The 21,572-nt window shown below is 39.5% G+C and overlaps 1 protein-coding gene across 1 annotated transcript in view; it reads left to right on the top strand.

The window, feature by feature from the left end:
• Positions 1-21,572, top strand: part of EIF5B (eukaryotic translation initiation factor 5B) — an 82,060-nt gene that overhangs the window by 59,041 nt on the left and 1,447 nt on the right. Inside the window, exons 14-23 of the mRNA XM_036880061.2 lie at positions 2,769-2,910; positions 13,361-13,492; positions 13,907-14,089; positions 14,189-14,350; positions 15,745-15,876; positions 16,868-16,999; positions 17,105-17,181; positions 17,288-17,452; positions 19,283-19,421; positions 21,095-21,256. Of these exons, the coding sequence (XP_036735956.2) occupies positions 2,769-2,910; positions 13,361-13,492; positions 13,907-14,089; positions 14,189-14,350; positions 15,745-15,876; positions 16,868-16,999; positions 17,105-17,181; positions 17,288-17,452; positions 19,283-19,421; positions 21,095-21,256 (1,426 nt within the window). The remainder of the gene's footprint in view (positions 1-2,768; positions 2,911-13,360; positions 13,493-13,906; positions 14,090-14,188; positions 14,351-15,744; positions 15,877-16,867; positions 17,000-17,104; positions 17,182-17,287; positions 17,453-19,282; positions 19,422-21,094; positions 21,257-21,572) is intronic.

The raw sequence follows: 21,572 nt of genomic DNA, 5'->3' as shown, positions 1-21,572 counted from the left end.
ACCAAGACACTCACAAGTACACACACAACAGGTAGGTCCATTAACTGTACAACATAGTGATTATTGACCATTAAGTGCAGTTGGTCATCATACAGGACTTCATCTTAGTAGTCTGTTGATCTTGCTGTCTTGGGTCATGGAGGAGGTAGAAGGGGAAGGAAGGGAGGCAGGTATGCTTTATCGAAATACATTGTAAATTCCCCATCTGATTGTTTTCCTTTTTTCATTACTCTATAAATATTTATAGTCCCAGTCCTATTTCCAGTGTTTGCTGTAGTTTCAGTGCTGTATCACAGAAGGATCCATATCAATCGTAAGGAAGTCAGAGCAGTCTTGCATAATTGGAACAACACTGCCAGATTGTCTAATGTCCCTTTGTTTTCTGTTGCTGCTTCTGCCTCTTTGTGCCCATCCTCTGGCACTGTTGTGGATGCATTTATCTCCCCCAGGTCATCTCCTGCATCATTCCTCTGCTTGCTTTTGAAATTCTCTAAGATCCACAACTTAACCCTTCATCCCTGACCTTTTTTGCCACATCCACTATCTTTTTCATGTTTTCCTTGATTTGCTCCTCAAAAATCCTGTGAAGTCATGCACCATCTGGACAGTTTTCTCCAGTGGGAATTTATTGTTCAGGGTTGATGACTTTTCATAGCTGTTTCTGCAACAGCTGAGGCATCTTCACTAGTGTAATCCTTCCAGACCCTCATGATGTTCTATCGGGGTTCTCTTCCCTAGCATTGACAACCATTTCCATAGAGCACTGTGGATAATGAGCCTTATTGATTTCATTGGTGTTGAACTCCCAGGGTTCTCAGTGGCCAGGGGCATCGTCCACTATTCAAAGAATGTTAAAAGGAAGTCCCTTGCTGGCAAGTATTTCCTGCCTTCAGAAACAGAGCATCAGTATATCATCCAGAAAAAGGTTTCTTGGCTGGCATCTGGTGTATCTTTTCCCTTCAAGGCTCGGCGATTAGCGCTTTGTAGATAAGGGCAGGTTTGATCATTAAACCTATATTTGCACTAAATAGTAAAGTTAGCCTGTCCCTTTCTGCCTTAAATCCTAGTGCTCACTTCTCTTCCTTATTAGTAAGTGTCCTTTGTGGCATTTTTTCCAGATTTGGGCACTTCCGTGTGCATTGAAAAACTGTTCAGGCAGGTGCTTTCTCCTCAGTGATCTTCTTAATGCCGTCTGGGAACTCATCTGTTGCTTCTTGGTGGGCAGAACTGCTTGTCCAGTTATCTTGACATTTTTTAAGCCAAACCTCTTTGTGAAATTACCAGCCATCCTTTGCAGACATTAAATTCACCAGCTTTTAGATCCTTCACCTTCGTTTTGCTTTAAGTTGTCATATAATGACCACCTTTTCTCAAATCCTGTGAGTCAATTGGTGTGTCTTTCTTATAGCAATGCTGCACCCACATAAAAGCTGCATTTTCAACACAAGATGAAAAAACATTCCAAAAAAACTGCATGGTTTTCACGCCTACTGGTGTAGCTTCGGTGATGGCTTCACCAATTTCCTTTTCTTGCCATGCATTGGTTCTCACGCTGGACTCATTTATCTTCAAGTGGCAGGTAGCCACAGCTACAGATCAAGTCTGTGCAACCTGGACTGCATATCAAGCAGTTCAGCTTCTTGTAATGTCATGGCTTATCTCTCCTTGGGAGCATTTCCAGCAGCCAGTGGCACTTTGTATGAGTCCTATGGTGTTAGTCAAGGTTTACAGTATCGTGGTAAACAAGATGAAAAGTACACAGTAACTGTGCGAGTTCATTTTTTACTGCAATGTGTAATCTACTGGAAAGGCAAACTGCTCATGCAAAGGTGATTAGCATAACACGGTGTTTCTGTTTCTAGTGGACACTCAATGTTTGAACTCACTGCAGTAGCAGCAGGAAGTGGCTGTGAAATCATTATAGTAGTACAGCTTGTACTCTAGTTAATTTAGGCAATTGTGATTTAATACTGCATCTGTACTTTTTCTTAACATTTCTCTTCATTGCAATTGGTGCCATGTATATCTTTTTGTGTGATTAAGTATTGATAAATACCAACTTTTTATAATTTGTTTATATTTCATGGTAGTAAATGATAAAAGACTAGTATCTACATATAATTTATGCATTCATGCTATATACTTTTTTCTTAATTGTTTTAATATTTCTAGGCTATGTAGTTTGTGAGTTTTTCCAAATTGCCACAAATCTCCAAAAAATTTTCCAGTATATCTATTGAAAAACATCCACGTGTAAAGTGGATCTCTTCAGTTCAAACTCATGTTGTTCAAAGGTCAACTGTAATCTGTGGGTAGTATTTTGAGATCGTGGTCCCTTGTAATTACCAATCCTCAAGTGTGCCTTACTGATTCAGTAGTAGTTTATATGTATACTTGTTTTTTAATGTAGAAGTCTTTTCTACTTAGAGCAAATCCTAACATACCTGGTCCATCTCCTGCGAAACCCAGTAGAAGTGGATTTTATCTGTTGCCTCTTGGCCATATTCCTTAGCACAGAAAACTTGGTCACTAAGATTGGTAGGAATGTTGCAGTAACTTCTGGAACTAATTCATTCCCAACTGATGTCAACTCACTGTCAGATAAGCATTTGGCAAGTTAAGGGCTAATGGCACTTGAATTTAATGCATGTACTTAATTTTGTTCTTTTTGTTCAGGTTTTACAAACAAGTTAATATTTTAAGTTTCTTTAAGTAAAATTATTAATTTTAAGATTTCTATTTGTGTATCTTTTTCCTCTTTTAAACAGTAATCTGAGAAACAGAGGAAGCTCTCTTTGTGATATTGCCATTTTAGTTGTTGATATTATGCATGGTTTGGAGCCTCAGACAATTGAATCTATCAACCTTCTGAAATCTAAAAAATGTCCCTTCATTGTCGCACTCAATAAGGTAAGCTCTCCTGAAAAACTAAACTGTGAAAGCATACTTGATTTTTTATAACTAAAAAAAATGTATTATAGTATAACTTTCACTTTAGAAAATGTACTCATGCTTAATTCAGAGTATTTTAACACATTTGTACACAGATATAACTGCCACCATTCAGAGTATAGGCCATCATCTCCATATTCTTGGAATATTCCCTCATGTTCTCTTACAGTTAGTCTGCCCCTTTTCCCGTCCAAACACTGATGTTTCTGTCATTGTTGACTTGTTTTGGCTGGTTTATAATTTCATATTAATGGAATTATACAGTGTGTAATCTTTTTGAGTGTGGCATTTTTCACTAATGTGATTACAGTGTCCATTTGTTGTATATGTCATGTTTTTATTGCTGAGTAACATTTCATTATCTGAATTCGCCCACACTTTATTCATTTACCTATTGAAGGACATTTGGGTTGATTCCAATTTTAAATTAATTACTGAAGCAGTGTGAACTTTGTACCCATTCTTTGTGTAGACATTTATTTTCATTTACTTTGAATAGAATTGCTGGGGCATATGATCTGTGTATGTTCAACTTTATGAGAAAAATCACACATTTTCCCAAAGAGATTGTACCATTTTACATTTTGACCAGCAGTGTGTAAGATTCCAGTTCTGCACATTCTTGCCAACATGTGCCATACCTATAAGCTGTTCTGATAAGTGTGTAGTGCTTAATTTTTGTAGTTTAATTTGCATTTCCATGACGACTAATGGCATCAAGCATCTTGTCATATACTTACTTGCCATCTCTCTCTGAAGTATCTATTTAAAATCTTTTCCTCGGTTCTTATTAGATTGCCTTACTATTAATCAGTTCTTATATGGTTATATATGAGTTCTTCGTCAGTTTTGTATACTGCAGATATATTCTTGTAGTCGAGGACTTGGGTTTTCCAAAAATTTTAATGATGCACTTTGAGGAGCAAAAACTTCTCATTTTGGTAAAATCCAATTTATGAGAGATTTTTTATAATTTGTGTTTCTTGTGTTCTACGTAAGTAATCTTTTCCCACCGCAAGTTTATGAAAATTTTCTCTCCAGTGTTTCTAGAAATTTAACATGTAGATCTGTTATGTTTTCAGTTAAGTTTTGTGCATGGTGTAAGGGAAGGATCAAGGTTCCCTTTTTTCTGTATGAATATCCAGTTCAGAATCCTTTATTGGAAATATTTTATTTTCCCATTGAATTACTTTTGCATCTTTGTTGAAATTTAATTGACCAGGTATATTTATATGTCTGTTCTCAGTGTTTATCTTGTCTTCCACTGACCTGTACGTCTGTCCTTGTTACCACTACTGCCCTGTCTTGATTATTGTAGTTTCATAGTAGTGTTTTGAAGACAGGTAGTGGTAATTTCTTCAAATTTTTTTCTCAAAGTTATTTTGATTATTTTAGGGCCCTTGAATTTCCATTATTAAATTTAGAATCAACTTCTTCTTTTCTACAAAAAGCCTCTGGGATTTTGACTGGGATTGTATTTAATCTGTAAATAAATTCTGGAAGAATTGGCATTTTAACAAAGTTGAGCTTCTGACCAGTGAACATGATAGCTCTCTATATACCTTTAGGTGTTCTTTACTTTCTTTTGGCAGTATGTTATAGTTTCATCTTCCATGTGTTAGACATATTTTTCTAAATTTATCCATAGTATTTCATGGTTTTGATGCTGTTGTAAATAACATTTAAAAAATTGAGAATTTAGAAAATAGCATTTTTTAAATGTTTGTTGCTTTTACATAGAAATATAGTTGATTTTAGAAATTCATTTTTTATCTTGTAACCTTGTTAAATTCAGGCCTAATACCTTCTTTTGTAGATCATGTGGAATTTTTTTATATACATGATGTTATCTGCAAATAAAAGCTGTTACACTTTTTCACTTATCTGTATACCTTGTAAATTTTTTCTTCCTTACTGCACTGGACCTTCTAGGACAATGTTAAATAGAAGTGGTGAGAGAGGTATTCTTACTTTCTTTCCATTCTTAGGGGGAAAGTGCTTGGTCTTTAACCATTAAGTATGATGCTAGCTGTAGTTTTTTTTGTAAGTATATTTTATTAAATTGAAAAAGACTCCTTCTATTTCCAAGTTGCTTAGAATGGTCTTTTTTTTTAAGTCATGTATTGGTATTGGTTCTGGTTTTGTCAGATGCTTATTCTGTTTGTATTGAAATGCTTGTGTGGCTGTTCTCCTTTATTTTGTAACAGTATGAATTATTGTTGATATTTGGGGGGTGCTTTACTAACTTTTAATGAAGACATATTTTTTAGAGCAGTTTAAGATTTTCAGCAAAATTGATGGGAAGGTACAGACATTTCCCCTTTACTCTTGCCCCAGCTCATGCACAGCTTTGCCTTTATCAACATCCCCCACCAGAACCTTCATGGACACATCATCACCCAAAGTTTACATTAGGATTCACTCTCTGTGTTGTACATTCTGTGCGTTTGGATAGATGTGTGACATGTATCTACCATTATAGAATCGCACAGAATCATTTCACTGCCCAGAAAATCCTCCATGCTCCACTTCATCATCCTCTTTCCCAATCCCTAGGCAACCACTGATATTTTTACTGTGTCTGCAGTTGTGCCTTTTCCAGAATGTCATATAGTTGGAGTCCTACAGTATGTAGCCTTTTCAGATTGGCTTCTTTGACTTAGTAAATGCATAAAGCTTCCTTCATGTATTTTCATGGCTGACAGATCATTTCTTTTTACCACTGAATAGTATTCCATTGCCTTGGTGTACCACAGTTTATTTGTCCATTCATCTGCTGAAGGACATCTTGGCTGCTTCCAAGTTTTGACAATGGTGAATAAAGCTGATAGAAACATCCATGTGCAGGTTTTTGTTTGGATGTAAGCTTCACGTCTTCAGAGTAAACACCAAGGCACATGATGGTGCATCTTATTTAGGTAACAGTGTTTAGTTTTATAAGAAACTGCCAAAGTGGCTGTACTATTTTTGCATTCCCACCAGCAATGAATGAGGGTTCTTGTTGTTCCACATCCTCACCAGCATTTGGTGGTGTTAAGTGTTTGCGGTTTTGGTCATTCTAATAGGTTTGTGTGTGGTGGTGTCTCACTGTTGTTTTAATTTGTATTTCCTTGGTGACAAGAGATGTGAAACATCTTTTCATGTATTTATTTGCCATCTATATAGGTGAGGTGTCTTTTTTTTTTAAATTTTGTTATTATTAATATACGATCACATGAGCAACATTGTGGTTACTAGATTCACCCCATTCTCAAGTCCCTACCACATACCGCATTACAGTCACTGACCATCAGCGTAGTAAGTTGCTATAGAGTCACTACTTGTCTTCTCTGTGCTATACTGCCTTCCCTATGTCCCCCGCTAGGTTATGTGTGCTAATCTTAACGCCCCTTATTCCCCTTATCACTCCCTTCCCACCCATCCTCCCCAGTCCCTTTCCCTTTGGTAACTGTTAGTCCATTCTTGGGTTCTGTGAGTCTGCTGCTGTTTTGTTCCTTCAGTTTTTGCTTTGTTCTTATACTCCACAGATGAATGAAATCATTTGGTACTTGTCTTTCTCTGTCTGGTTTATTTCACTGAGCATAATACTCTCTAGCTCCATCCATGTTGTTGCAAATGGTAGGATTTGTTTTCTTCTTATGGCTAAATAATATTCTATTGTGTATACATACCACATTTTTTCATCCATTCATCTACTGATGGACACTTAGGTTGCTTCCATTTCTTGGCTATTGTAAATAGTGCTGCGATAAACATAGAGGTGCATATGTCTTTTTCAAACTGGGGGTGGAATTCCTAGAAGTGGAATTCCTGGGTCAAAGGGAATTTCGGTTTTTGAGGAATCTCCATACTGTTTTCCACAATGGTTGAACTAATTTACATTCCTGCCATCAGTGTAGGAGGGTTCCCCTTTCTCGACATCCTCACCAACATTTGTTGTTTGTCTTTTGGATGGTGACCATCCTTACTGGAGTGAGGTGATATCTCATTGTGGTTTTAATTTACATTTCTATGATGAGTAGCGATGTGGAGCATCTTTTCATGTGCCTGTTGGCCATCTGAATTTCTTTTTTGTAGAAGTGTCTGTTCAACTCCTCTGCCCATTTTTTTGCTTCTTGTTTGCTGAGGCATGTGAGCTCTTTATATATTTTGGATGTCAACCCCTTATCAGATCTGTCATTTATGAACATATTCTCTCATACTGTAGGATGTCTTTTTGTTCTATTGATGGTGTCCTTTGCTGTACAGAAGTTTTTAGTTTGATATAGTCCCACTTGTTCATTCTTGCTTTTGTTTCCCTGGCCCAGGGAAATATGTTCATGAAAAAGTTGCTCATGTTTATTATATTCAAGAGATTTTTCTATTCAGTATGATGTTGGCTGTGGGTTTATATATATGGCCTTTATTATGTTGAGGTACTTGCCCTCTATACCCATTTTGCTGAGAGTTTTTATCATGAATGGATGTTGAATTTTGTCAAATGCTTTTTAAGCTTCTGTGGAGATGATCATGTGGTTTTTGTCTTTCTTTCTGTTTATGTGGTGGATGATGTTGATGGATTTTCGAATGTTGTACCATCCTTGCATCCCAGGGATGAATCCCACTTGGTCGTGGTGTATGATCCTTTTGATGTATTTTTTAATTCGGTTTGCTAATATTATATTGAGTATTTTTGCATCTACATTCATCAGGGATATTGGTCCATAATTTTCTTTTTTGGTGGGGTCTTTGCCTGGTTTTGGTATTAGGATGATGTTGGCTTCATAGAATGAGATTGGGAGTACTCCCTCCTCTTCTATTTTTTGGAGAACTTTAAGGAGAATGGGTATTATATCTTCTCTGTATGTCTGATAAAATTCCAAGGTAAACCATCTGGCCCCCGGGGGTTTTTTTCTTGGATAGTTTTTTGATTACCGCTTCTATCTCTTTGCTATTAATTGGTTTGTTTAGATTTTGTGTTTCTTCCTTGGTCAGTCCTGGAAGGTTGTATTTTTCTAGGAAGTTGTCCATTTCTTCTAGGTTTTCCAGCTTCTTAGCATATAGGTTTTTATAGTAGTCTCCAATAATTCTTTGTATTTCTGTTGGGTCCGTCATGATGTTTCCTTTCTCGTTTCTGATTCTGTTGATGTGTGTTGATTCTCTTTTTCTCTTAATAAGTCTGGCTAGAGACTTATCTATTTTGTTTATTTTCTCAAAGAACCAGCTCTTGGTTTCATTGATTTTTTTCTATTGTTTTATTCTTCTCAATTTTGTTTATTTCTTCTCTGATCTTTATTATGTCCCTCCTTCTGCTGACTTTAGGCCTCATTTGTTCTTCTTCCAATTTTGATAATTGTGACATTAGACTATTCATTTGGGTTTGTTCTTCCTTCTTTAAATATGCCTGGATTGCTATATACTTTCCTCTTAAGACTGATTTTGCTGCGTCCCACAGAAGTTGGGGCTTTGTGCTGTTGTCATTTATTTCCATATATTGCTGGATCTCCATTTTAATTTGGTTGTTGATCCATTGACTATTTAGAAGTGTGTTGTTAAGCCTCCATGTGTTTGTGAGCCTTTTTGCTTTCTTTGTACAATTTATTTCTAGTTTTATACCTTTGTGGTCTGAAAAATTGGTTGGTAGGATTTCAATCTTTTGGAATTTTCTGAGGCTCTTTTTGTGGCCTAGTATGTGGTCTATTCTGGAGAATGTTCCATGTGGACTTGAGAAGAATGTGTATCCTGTTGCTTTTGGGTGTAGAGTTCTATAGATGTCTATTAGGTCCATCTGCTCTAGTGTGTTGTTCAGTGCATCTGTGTCCTGACTTGTTTTCTGTCTGGTGGATCTGTCCTTTGGAGTGAATGGTGTGTTGAAGTCTCCTAAAATGAATGCATTGCATTCTATTTCCTCTTTTAGTTCTGTTAGTATTTGTTTCTCATTTGCTGGTGCTCCTGTGTCAGGTGCATATATATTTATAATGGTTATATCCTCTTGTTGGACTGAGCCCTTTATAGTTATGTAATGTCCTTCTTTATCTCTTGTTACTTTCTTTGTTTTGAAGTCTGTTTTCTCTGATACAAGTACTGCAACACCTGCTTTTTTCTACCTATTGTTTGCATGAAGTATCTTTTTCCATCCCTTCACTTTTAGTCTGTGTATGTCTTTGGGTTTGAGGTGAGTCTCTTGTAAGCAGCATATAGATGGGTCTTGTTTTTTAATCCATTCTATCACTCTGTGTCTTTTGATTGGTGCATTCAGTCCACTTACATTTAGGGTGATTATTGACAGGTATGTACTTATTGCCATTTCAGGCTTTAGATTTGTGGTTACCAAAAGTTCCAGGTTACTTTCCTTACTATCTAAGAGTCTAACTTAACTCACTTAGTATGCTGTTACAAACACAATCTAAAGGTTCTTTTCTATTTCTCCACCTTTTTCTTCCTCCTTCATTCTTTGTATATTAGGTATCACATTCTGTACTTTTTGTCTATCCCTTGATTGACTTTGGGGATAGTCAATTTAATTTTGCATTTGTCTCACAATCAGCTGCTCCACCCCCCCTACTGTGGTTTTACTACCTCTGGTGACAGACAGCTATCCAACTGTAGGAACACTTCCATCTATAGGAGTCCCTCCAAAATAGACTGCAGAGATGGTTTGTGGGAGGTAAACTCTCTCATCTTTGCTTATCTGGAAATTGTTTAATCCCTCCTTCAAATTTAAATGATAATCTTGCCGGATAAAGTAATCTTGGTTCCAGGCCCTTCTGCTTCATGGCATTAAATACATCATGCCACTCCCTTCTGGCCTGTAAGGTTTCTGCTGAGAAGTCTGATGTTAGCCTCCTGGGCTTTCTTTTGTATGTGATCTTATTTCTGCCTCTGGCTGCTTTTAACAGTCTGTCTTTATCCTTGATTTTTCCCATTTTAATTACTATGTGTCTTGGTGTTGTCTTCCTTGGGTCCCTTGTGATGGGAGATCTGTGGATCTCCATGGCCTGAGAGACTATCTCCTTCCCCAGATTGGGGAAGTTTTCAGCAGCTACCTCCTCAAAGACACTTTCTATCCCTTTCTCTCTCTCTTCTTCTTCTGGTATCCCTATAATGAGAATATTGTTCTGCTTGGATTGGTCACACAGTTCTCTCAATATTCTTTCATTTTTAGAGATCCTTTTTTCTGTCTGTGCCTCAGCTTCTTTGTATTACACTTCTCTAGTTTCTATTTCCTTTATTGTCTCCTCCACCGTATCCAGCCTGCTTTTAATACCCTCCATCGTGCTCTTCAGCGATTGGATCTCCGACCTGAATTCATTCCTGAGTTCTCGGATGTCTTTCTGTACCTCCATTAGAATGTTGATGATTTTTATTTTGAACTCCCTTTCAGGAAGATTCACAAGGTCCATATCATTTAAATCTTTCTCGGGAGTTGTATTAAGAATTTTACTCTGGATAAGGTTCCTTTGGCGTTTCATGTTTGAATATGGCGCCCTCTAGTGTCTAGAAGCTCTATTCTGGAGCTGCTCAGCCCCTGAAGCAATGTAGGGGCTTGCAGGGGAGTGGGCCTGGTGCCTGCCAGGAGGAAAGAGCTGTTCCCTGCCTCCCGGCTGCTGTGCCTGTCTCCACTGCCTGAGCCAGTGGGCCGGTCACACATGTATGTTTTTGTCCCAGAGCAGCCGGATATGGACCCCTGCTTTCCACAAGCGGCCGGAATCCCAGTCTCCCCAGGAACTCTGCCTGTATTAACTTTCCAACCCAGTAGTCATGCGAATTTCATGAAAGCACCATGAAATGTAGGTTTGTGCTCCCAGCGCAGATCTCCGGAGCTAGGTATTCAGCAGCCCCTCCCTGCTCCATTTGTCTTCTTCCTGCTGGTGAGCTGGGGTGGGGGAGGGGCTCGGGTCCCACAGAGCCACAGCTCCTGTACGTTACCCGGTTGGGTGAAGTGTGCTCTTTTCTCCAGGTGTGTGCAGTCTGACCCGTACTCTTTCCTGTTGCTCTCTCAGGATTAGTTGCACCAATTAAATTTTCTAATTGTATCCAGTTTTAGGAGGAAGCCTCTGTCTCTCCTCTCACGCCACCATCTTTAATCCTATTAAGGTGAGGTGTCTTTCAAGCTCTTTGGCACTTGTTTAAATTGGACTCGTTGTTTTCATATTGTTGAGTTTTTAACAGTTATTTGTATTGATACCAGTCCTTTATCAGATGTTTTTTATAAATATTGTCTCCCAGTTTGTGGCTTGTTGATTCACTCTCTTGACTCTCCCTTTCACAGAACTGAAGTTTTTTTTTTGTTTTTGTTTTTGTTTTGTTTGTTTAATGAAGTCTGCTTATCAGTTCTTTCATGGATGGTGCCTTTCGTGTTGTGTCTAAAAATCATTACCACAGCCAAGGTCATCTAGGTTTTCTCCTATTACCTTCTAGGAGTTTGAGAGTCTTGTGTTTTACACTCAGGTCTGTGACCCACCCTGAGTTAATTTTTGTGAAGAATGTAAGGTCTGTGTCCAGATACAATTTTTCCCATGTGGATGTCCAGTTGTTGGAGCACCATTTGTTGATTCCTATTGATTTATTTGTTAAATCAACCTTGCATTATGAATAAACCCCACTTGGTAATGATGTATTTATTTTATTTTTCACATATTGCCACATTTGATTTGTTAATTGTTGAAATTTTTGTGTGTATTCATCAGTGATTTTGGTGTGTAGCTTTTGTGTAATTTTGTTTTTTTCGAGGGGGGGCACTTTTTTATTGAAATATAGTTGACATATATCTGGTTTTGGTATCAGAGTAAAGTTGGCTTTGTAAGATGAGTTGAGAATTATTTCCTCTTTTCTATGGGAATTTGTGTAGAAATTGGTATTATTTCATCTTTAAGTGTTTGGGGGAATTACAGTAAAACCACATTAGCATGGAATTTCTTAAGTATAGGTTGTTTAGGTTTTCTTCTTTTCTTTTGTCAGTATAGAAATTTGTCTTTCAGAGAACCAACTTTGGGTTCATTGATATTCTCTACTGTCTGTTATATATTTTATTGCTTTCCAGTGTTAATTTTATCATTTCCTTCTTCCTACTTTAATTTCCAAGTGGTCTAATTTTTCTAATTTCTTAAAGTGGAAGCTTAGATTGTTTATTTTTCAGATAGTTTTTCCTTCCTGATAATGAGCATTTAGAGGTATGCTTAACACTGTTAAAAAGCGCTGCTAAGACTTTCTGTGTTTTATTATTTAGATCAAGTTATTTTCTGAATATTTTCACTTGACATAGAATTCTGGGTTTAAAACAATATTTTTCCTTCATCATCATTGCTTTCTGGCTTTTATCTTTAGTCTTTTGTTCCCCTATATCTAATGGTCTTTTTTTCTGTGGCTGCTTTTATCAATGAGATTATGTAATGGTGTTCTTCATTAGATTTATGGATTTATAGTCTTCCATGAGTTTTTAAAAATTCTTGGTCATTCAGATACTATTTTCTCTATTCTTTAACTATTTGACAGAATTCTAGGACTTTTCTAGAACTTGAGTTACTTTTTTTAATATTCTCCCATAAGTGACTGAAGGTTTCTTCTTTCTTCCCCATATGCTTTTTAATAAAATAGTCTTTATCGCTGTGTCTTCAGTCTTCTTTTGCAATATGTTGTTAAGCTTGCCTAGTTAGTTTTTAATTTCAGATTATATATATATTTTAGCTCTACAAATGTCTTGTTTTTCTTTTAAAGTCATTGCTTATATTTATAATAACCATTTTAAATTTAAGGACTTCACCGACTTCACCTTTGTCATTTCTGGGTCTGTCCCTACCTTCTGAGTTCTCTCCTTGGTAGAGAATTCAGGCTGGTCTGCTCCTTTATATCACCACCCTAGGCTGAGCCAACAGATTATGCTTTCTGTTACTGTTTTTCCTATTAAGTAATTTTCTTCTGTGTACCCATCTAAACACTCTTCTGAAAAATGAGGGAACATAGATTATTTGATTAACTAAATATTAAATCCTAATTTGAGCAATAAAACAACTAAAATTGGGTTATTCTCTGAGACAGGAAATACTTTATTTTATTTTTCCATTTTTCTGATGTATATGTTTCCTGGTGAAGGTACTTGCTGTAATTAATCCTTGTTCCTTTCTATTATGCAACGAAACCATTTTGGAATTCCAGCAACGTATGTTAATGGTCCTAGGAAAATTTGAGGATCTTTTGTAAACACATGGCAGCCACTCATGAACTGGTTGGAGGCTGATAGGCAACATGTTATCTCAGCAGTGTCTAATTTAAGAGTGGATGGGGTCAAGCAGGCTATATGGGACTTTTAATACAATAAAATATCTGAGTAATTTACTCTCTTGGATATATATAACACAGTACAGGAATCTTCTGGATTAAATTCGTGAGTGTTCTGAATGTTGTAGAGACGTTTAAAAACTGTTTCCAGATCGATAGGTTGTATGATTGGAAAAAGAGCCCCGACTCTGATGTGGCTGCTACTTTAAAGAAGCAGAAGAAGAATACAAAAGATGAATTTGAGGAGCGAGCAAAGGCTATTATTGTGGAATTTGCACAGCAGGTAAGAAGCTTCTCCTTCTTTATGAAAAGCCTACATCATAGAATAGATTTTTCTTTATTATCTTTATAACAAAGCCAGCATTTCCATTAACACTGGTTCTGTTCCCTTATTAATGACAGTATTTTCATTCTTTTTTCTCCTTCTCCTTTTAAACCAGAAAGCTGATATTTCAAAGATCTTTCTTTGTAGTCTGAATGTTTCAATTTTAAAGACCTATTTGACTTGGAAAGAAACAACTTTTCTGTAATATAGTTATTAGCACCTACAGGATGTACATGATCTTTTCCTGAGTGTTTTTGAGGAGTTTCAGAATGATTAGCCATTGGCTCATCCAGCTTCTAGTCAGTCATTTCTGTTCTGAGTACCTCCTTCCAAGGTTGGCCTTGGCAATGATTGTCCTTGTTAACGTCCTAGGGTTTGAACGCAGCCTTGTTCTATGAGAACAAAGATCCCCGCACTTTTGTGTCCTTGGTACCTACCTCTGCACATACTGGTGATGGCATGGGAAGTCTGATCTACCTTCTTGTTGAGTTAACTCAGACCATGTTGAGCAAGAGACTTGCACACTGTGAAGAGCTGAGAGCACAGGTGATGGAGGTAATGGCGAACAGTGAGTTCCTGGATGTTGACTACCTTAGTTTAATCAGTGTGGTGTGTTTTTGTATATTTCACCCCCCTTGCAATGATGTCTTTTAGGTTAAGGCTCTTCCAGGAATGGGCACCACTATAGATGTGATATTGATCAATGGGCATTTGAAGGAAGGAGATACAATTATTGTTCCTGGAGTGGAAGGGCCCATTGTAACTCAGATTCGAGGCCTCCTGTTACCTCCTCCTATGAAGGAATTACGAGTGAAGGTAAGCCAAGGTGGGGCGTGTTGGCACATGGGGACTTGGGCAATGTTTAGAAGTTCTGCTGAGGTTATTTGTGTACTTGGAGATTAATATACTACAGATACCCTCACTTCTTGTTTTATTTGGGATGTCTTCATATAGGAGGGGACCATCTATCAGAGTGAAGGTGTTTGAAAGTTCTTTACCAGCTAAGCTTTTCATAAAAAGTAAAGTATGTTGTTTTGGTTCTGCACTGCTAACTAGTTTTTTACTAACATTTTTATTGTGAAATAAAACATTCAACATTCATACAGAAAAGTACACAGAATTTTAACAAATTTTTTTAGGAAGCAGACTACCAGGTCAAGAATCAGAACATTGCTGATACCCCAGAAGCCTTTTATAAGCCTCTTCCTGATCTTTGCTCCCTGAAAGTTAACTGTGCTTCCATTTTGTGGTAGTAGCTAATATCCTTACTTTTTCTTTGGTGTAGTACCTGAGAGAGCACCACTACAAAATATACGTGGATTTTATATGAACGGAGCCATGCTCTGTGTGTTCCTTTGTGTCTGGCTTCTTTAAGTCACAGAGAATTTTAATCATCCCTGTTGCTGCATATGGCTGTGCTCATTTCTGTTGTGGAGTGTGCCATTGCACAAGTACACCAGGGTCTGTGCCCTCTGGCTCATGGGAAATGTAGGCTGTCTCCTTTTGTTCCCACTGACAAAGGGTTTGAATTCAAACCCTGTGCCTGTGAACACTTGTATTACCTCCTGGTGTAGTTGTGCACGTTTCTCCAGGGTATTCACGTCGGAGTGAATTGAGGAGTCATTACTGAAGTTTAGCTCCAGCTTTATAAGATGAGGCCACACTGCTGTCCACAGGGAATGTAACAAGTTATACTTTTAATTGCAGTATTTTAATTTTAGAGTTTTCATTATTTCACTTCTTCATCAGCTCTTTGATGCAGTCAGATTTAGATTTTTCCCATGTGGTTGGTATGAAGCTCTTTATTGTCTCAGCTTGCAAGTGCCTGATTGAAATGTGTGTGGTCATCATTTTCTGTGTTAGCCATTTAAATTCCCTCCCTGTGAAATGCCCACTGTCCCTGGCGTGGTCTGTCTTTGGACGGGTATGTAGGTGTTGTGTGTGGTCAGGATACTAGTCTCATGGCTTGTATTTGCTACAGCAGCTTCTCCTGCTCTATGACTTGTCTTTTACTTTTTCTGTGGTATCATGAGGAACAGAAATACTTAATTTTAATGTGAATTTATCAGTCTTTTGTGGTTATTGCTTTTTGTGTCTAGTTTAAGAAAACTTCTCTACCCTAGAGTCAGAAAAATACTCTCTCTTACATCAAGTCCTTCTGCTAACCACATTTCAAATAAATGTGGTAATAAATGTTTTGATCTCCATAGAACCAGTATGAAAAACATAAAGAAGTAGAAGCAGCTCAGGGGGTAAAAATCCTTGGAAAAGACCTCGAGAAAACATTGGCTGGTTTACCCCTCCTGGTAGCTTATAAAGAAGATGAGATCCCGGTTCTTAAAGTAAGTTATTTTAATTATTTTTTCCTCCAGAGCAATTTGAGTTCTGCTGTGTCAATAGGACACATGCTAGGAATGGTGAATAAAAATGGGCATCGTTGTTTTTGTGAAGCCATATCTGGTTGTCCTTTTAACAAGTATTTGTGCTTTTAAAATACTGTTTGTACAACCATATGGATTGGCATAAATAATATTTATATACACTATAATTCTAAAATACAGAATTAATCAGAAGCTAGAAGTCGTTTGATATCCCCAGTCATTTTGAAACCTGTCTGCCTACTTGTAAGAGCAGATGGCCTGCATGAGGCCAGAATAGTTTGACAAAAGCAAACTTTGAGGCACAGCTTATTTACTCCTTTCAAAGAGAAGAGATGCTGTTTGCAGTACACGGCTGGCTGGTGTGTGGGGACCACAATTATTATTTAGGCAGCCTCAGGCCACCAGCATCAGGGAATCGGCCACCAGAAGGCCAGTGAGAGCAAAGCAGACCAACCCCAAGTATGGCTTGGACGTGTGCATCTTTAATGGTGAACATGGATGTTTTATTTATTTCTGGTCAAATCTCTTCATTTCCAGAGGCACAGTGGCAGTGGAAAGGGCTGCTGAGATGAAGGCATTTCATAGTTAAGATAAAGCAGACTGTTTGGGCTTTTGAGTATTTGATAACATAATACGTTTATGTAGTACTTTTAACTTTAAAAAGATTCTGACTTAAAATTTCATTCTACTCAGTCCCCTACTTTATGTGCCAGTTGGCCTTGAGCTTAAATATATTTCACCATTCGTCAGTCTCAGACAGAGACGAAATGGGTGCAGTTTGGATGTGGGCCCCAGTCTCCTGCTCCATCCCAGTACAGGGCCTGCAGCATCTTGCTCTTCTATGCCTCAGTGTCCTAGTTTCAGATGAATAGTTACTCAGAAAGAGAAATGGTATAATTTTAGGCAGCTGGTGATGTATTTACAACCTTGCCAAATCTAATTTCTATTTAAGGATGAATTGATCCATGAATTAAAGCAGACACTAAATGCTATCAAACTAGAAGAAAAGGGAGTCTATGTGCAGGCATCTACACTGGGGTCTTTGGAAGCACTGCTTGAATTCCTGAAAACGTCAGAAGTGCCCGTAAGTAGTGGTGCCCAACTTCCCAAGTCAGTGGCAGCCGCGGTTTGTGGTGCTGTTTCTGGTTCCTGACATAGGCAGTTAAACTTGGAAACTCCCTTTTTACAGTATGCAGGAATCAACATCGGGCCAGTCCATAAAAAAGATGTTATGAAGGCTTCAGTGATGCTGGAACATGATCCTCAGTGAGTAGTTTCTCTTCTGCTGTGAAGGCTTTCGTAGTACCTACTTAATTTCTTCAGCTTGTCCTGTTGTTCACTGAATGATCTGTGATGTGTTTTAACCTTTCAGGTATGCAGTAATTTTGGCCTTTGATGTGAGAATTGAACGGGATGCACAAGAAATGGCTGATAGTTTAGGAGTTAGAATTTTTAGTGCAGAAATTATTTATCATCTATTTGATGCCTTTACAAAATATAGACAAGACTACAAGAAACAGAAACAAGAAGAATTTAAGTAAGTTGGTTTTACACTTTGGATCTTGGTAATGAAGTCAGTTAATTGAGGATTAGCAAGTATGGGTTTCCCTGCTCTGCTAGTAGAGCATTCCCATGAAAACATCCGTTAAGCCGAAGTGGTATAAAGCAAAGAAGCAGTTACCATTAATTTATGTGAGAAATTTTTTTAGTATTCCAACACAAAAATAACCTCTTTCAGGCTTTTTCTGACACCTTAGGACACATCTTGCTAACAGATGCACAAAATAGAGATGAGGCACAGGTACTCCCACACATGCTCAAAGCTTTTATGACAATGCTGAGGTGCTGGTATAGTTCCTGGGGAAGGAGCTCGGCGGGGCCCCTCTGGCTACTTGGGGTGGACGCTGCCTCTATGGGCTCACTGCAGAACAAACACAGGACATTGTTTTCACTCTATTTTCTTAAAAGCAAAAATCTTCTTCTAGTTCCTTTCAGTTAGTAAAAACAGGTGCTAACTTTTTTAAAGTGAATTGGCCTAATGCAAACTTTCAAAAAGTGGGGGCTAACTGTGCCAGAAAGGTGTGTAGACAGCAGAAACATGACATTTACTCATCTACCAGAGGCTGCATCTGAAGTGGTGTGTTATAAACCACAAATGCTGCACACCTGAGACATTCCATCAGTGTGTGAACAAAGCGTGTTTCTTTTTAAATTTTCATCTTGGCAGACCTAGGCCTCAGTATAGGGGTGAAGAGTTCTATTTGGGGACTTTATCTTGCCGGAGTTCTTATTTGGGATATACTGTATGGAATAGAAGTAACAAAATGAGGGTCTGGAACATTAGGAAATGAAGTGAGGGGAGACATTCCATGGGAGAAAAGCTCATCCCTCCTGCAGACATCAGAGGACCCAGTGTGGGCAGCAGAGCTACAGGAGCATGGAGGAAGGCCACAGTCCCAACTCGGTCCCCTCCTCCCAGGCTCACAGAGATGAGCAGTGGACGCATGCAAAGCGGGGAGAAGTGCTGAGTAGCAAAAGCGAACAGGGAAGGGCCTGGCTGAGGAACAGAGCTGTGATCAGCAGTGTGACTCAGGGGCTGTGGGGGCAGCTCATCCCTGTGGGTCTCATCCAGGTAGAGCTCTGAAGGGGGCGAGGTGAGTCAATGTGTGCAGTGTCCAGGCAGAAGGCCAGCACCCGAGGCAGCGACAGAAGAGGTCAGAGCAGCTGGCAGTGCCCATCTCGGGAGGCCATGGGAAACACTTCAGGAGTCAGTGAGGTCTTGTCAGGAGGCTCAAGCCAGACAATAGTGGCCCAGAGCAGAGTGACTGGAGAGTGACGGTATAATCTGGGGTACATTTAAAAGTAGGATTGACTGCTAGGTATTAAGATTTCAACTGGGACATGGCTTGCTTTAGGTAGTAGCTTTCTGGATCCACTAGTTTGGAAACAGCATAGAGAAAGGATATTGTTTGATGCTTATGTGGCTCCCAAAATAGATTATGCACATGCCCTATGACATGCCTGATGGAAGGACCCTTCAAGGTTCTAAGCTCCATTTGGTAAGGGTGGCTGGTGCTCAGCCTTGTAGTCAGGGCACAAAATGCAGCTGTTTCAGCAAGACTTGGGAAGCTACAGAATGGTATGGAGGGAGGGAAGGGGGTGCAGAGAGAATGGAGCAGCAGACAGGAGCCCTGGGCCCATGCTTTCTGGGGCAGCATCCACCTCCCCTTCCTGCTGCTCTCCAGGGCCGCAGAACATTAAGAAGCCTTACTGGGTTAGTAAGGCTAACCCGTGTAATAAGGTTAATAACCTGTATTTGGGTTTTTGTTTGATTTTGTAAGCTTAGAAATTTTTTTTTCCCTTTTAGGCATATAGCAGTATTTCCCTGCAAGATGAAAATCCTCCCTCAATATATTTTCAATTCTCGGGACCCAATAGTGATGGGAGTGACTGTGGAAGCAGGTCAGGTGAAACAAGGGACACCCATGTGTGTCCCTAGCAAAAATGTAAGTTCTGGTTGTATTTTAAAGACACGTGTCAGAGTGATGACAGAAACACCACTCAAGTAGAGCTCATCACCTTCTGTAATTGATACCTCAGTGTCAGTGTCCTTAGTCCAGACTGACTCTGCAGCACCTGATAATGGCGTGGCGCTTCACTTAAAGTTGTAGGGCACTTCAAATTGTTGTTGTTTTAAAGGAAATTGTGAAGTTTCAGGCCTAGGGAAAAGTTTAAAGGTTAGAATAACAAACACCCATATTCCTTTCCTCCAAGTGAGTGTCGTACCTGAGAAAAGTCACCATAATTTAGTAATGACCTGTAACTTAGTCCCACTCACATTTCACCAGTTGTCCCAAATGTGTAATAATTCCACCTGCTGACCTAGCCCAGGACCTCTTCAAAAGGTGCACTGCATTTGGTTATCACGTGCTTTAGTCTCAGTCAGGGGCGGTCCCCATTCTTTTTCGAGAGTCCAGACCAGTTGCTTCACAAATTGTTTCTCAACTTGTATCTGCCTACTCGTTTCCCTGCAAGCAGACACACGTTAGAACTACTGGAAGGGAAGCTGCGTGCTCACTGCCCCCATGTAGCAGCACTGCTCAGGTTGTCGGGGGTGCTGATGGGGTTACAGGGGAGATGCCTGTTCCCGCCTGTAATGTGGAAATACTCCCTGTGGACTAGGAGGGTCTGGGAATGTCGTTTCTCCAGCACCTTTCTCCCCAGTGGTTTTAGTAACCATCAGCGATCCTTGCCCAAGTCAATTACATAAATGCTTGCAGAATTGTCATTTTCTTCCCCCCATGCTTCCCTCCTCTAACCTTTTAGTATTTCACGCATTTGGTTAGCTTTTTGAAAACCTTTGGTATGATTCATTACTAATATTTCCGGCACCCACATTACGTAGTCTTGTCAGTGTGGTCCTACCGAAGCTGGGGTAGTAGTCCTTGGAGTTTTTCCCCTTTCTGGTGCAGCAAGATGCTCCAGCCTCATCTAGTACATTCCTGCTCCCCACCTGGTTCCTTCTGTGGAAAATGGTGCTTAGAAGTTACCTGAGCACTGTGACTTGTTGCTTCTATACCCATTTCAGTGATTTGCAGTCATTTCCTGCATGGCCTTGGCCAAATCAAACTCCCCGTTTTTCACTTACTCACCTGCATCTCTTCTCAAGGCAGACAGCAGAATGGGGTTTAAAAATGTTTCCCCCTAAACTCGAGATCAGGAGATCAAGTCACTCACAACTAATACCCTCAGAATGAAATGGGAAATTCTAAGCATGGCCCACAGGGCCCCCACTGATGTGCTCCTGAGTCGGGTTGCCTCTGTCTGACTACATTCCTTGCTCACCTGACTAGCTACTCCATGCTCATTCCTGATTCCAAACTTTTGTGCCCGCTATTCCCTCTTTATGGGGCCTGTTATGTGAAAAGGTAGAGTAGAAACAGAAAACTAGAGTGGACTGACCGAGCACTCAAGTTGCCCACAGCACATGGATGATCTTTTGTCCTTTCCACCGTCTTGTGAAGGACAGAGGGAGTGTGGTGGTGTCCTCCCTTGGGGACCCTAAGTGCCAGAAGATGGTCTAGCTTTGGCCCCCTCTCTAGTAGTTCTCCAGCTGTCCAGTGTGGCACCTGTGGCTGGCGCTGCTCTGCTTACACTGTGGTTTCTGTTTTTGTTTCAGTTTGTAGACATCGGAATAGTAACAAGTATTGAAATAAACCATAAACAAGTGGATGTTGCAAAAAAAGGACAAGAAGTCTGTGTTAAAATAGAACCTATCCCCGGTGAATCTCCCAAAATGTATGGAAGACATTTTGAAGCGACTGACATTCTTGTCAGTAAGGTAAGTGTCCCAGTGAGAGTGGCCTGTCCAAGAAAGCAGGGTCAGCTTTCTGGTTACCTTTTCTCACTAGCTCTGGGGGCTGAACTTTTAAGAATCTGACAGGACTGGATTTTTCCCTAATTGAGCAAAGTGCCTCCTTAGGCCTTCTGCCTGACTCACCGAACAGACACAGTGCCGGGGTTCTCCTCTCCCTGGCAGGCAGGCAGGCAGGCAGGCAGGGCCTCAGCCTTCCCTGTGATGAGCAGCATGGGGTGGCAGTCTGGGGCCAGCGCTTTCCTTTGGCACTTGTTACGTTTGTTTACCCTGTTTGTGCCTC

This window comes from Manis pentadactyla, chromosome 2, assembly GCF_030020395.1.
Source record: "Manis pentadactyla isolate mManPen7 chromosome 2, mManPen7.hap1, whole genome shotgun sequence".
Lineage (NCBI taxonomy): Eukaryota > Metazoa > Chordata > Mammalia > Pholidota > Manidae > Manis > Manis pentadactyla.
Note: the sequence above shows the minus strand (reverse complement) of the source record. Positions and strands in the feature narration are given on the sequence as shown.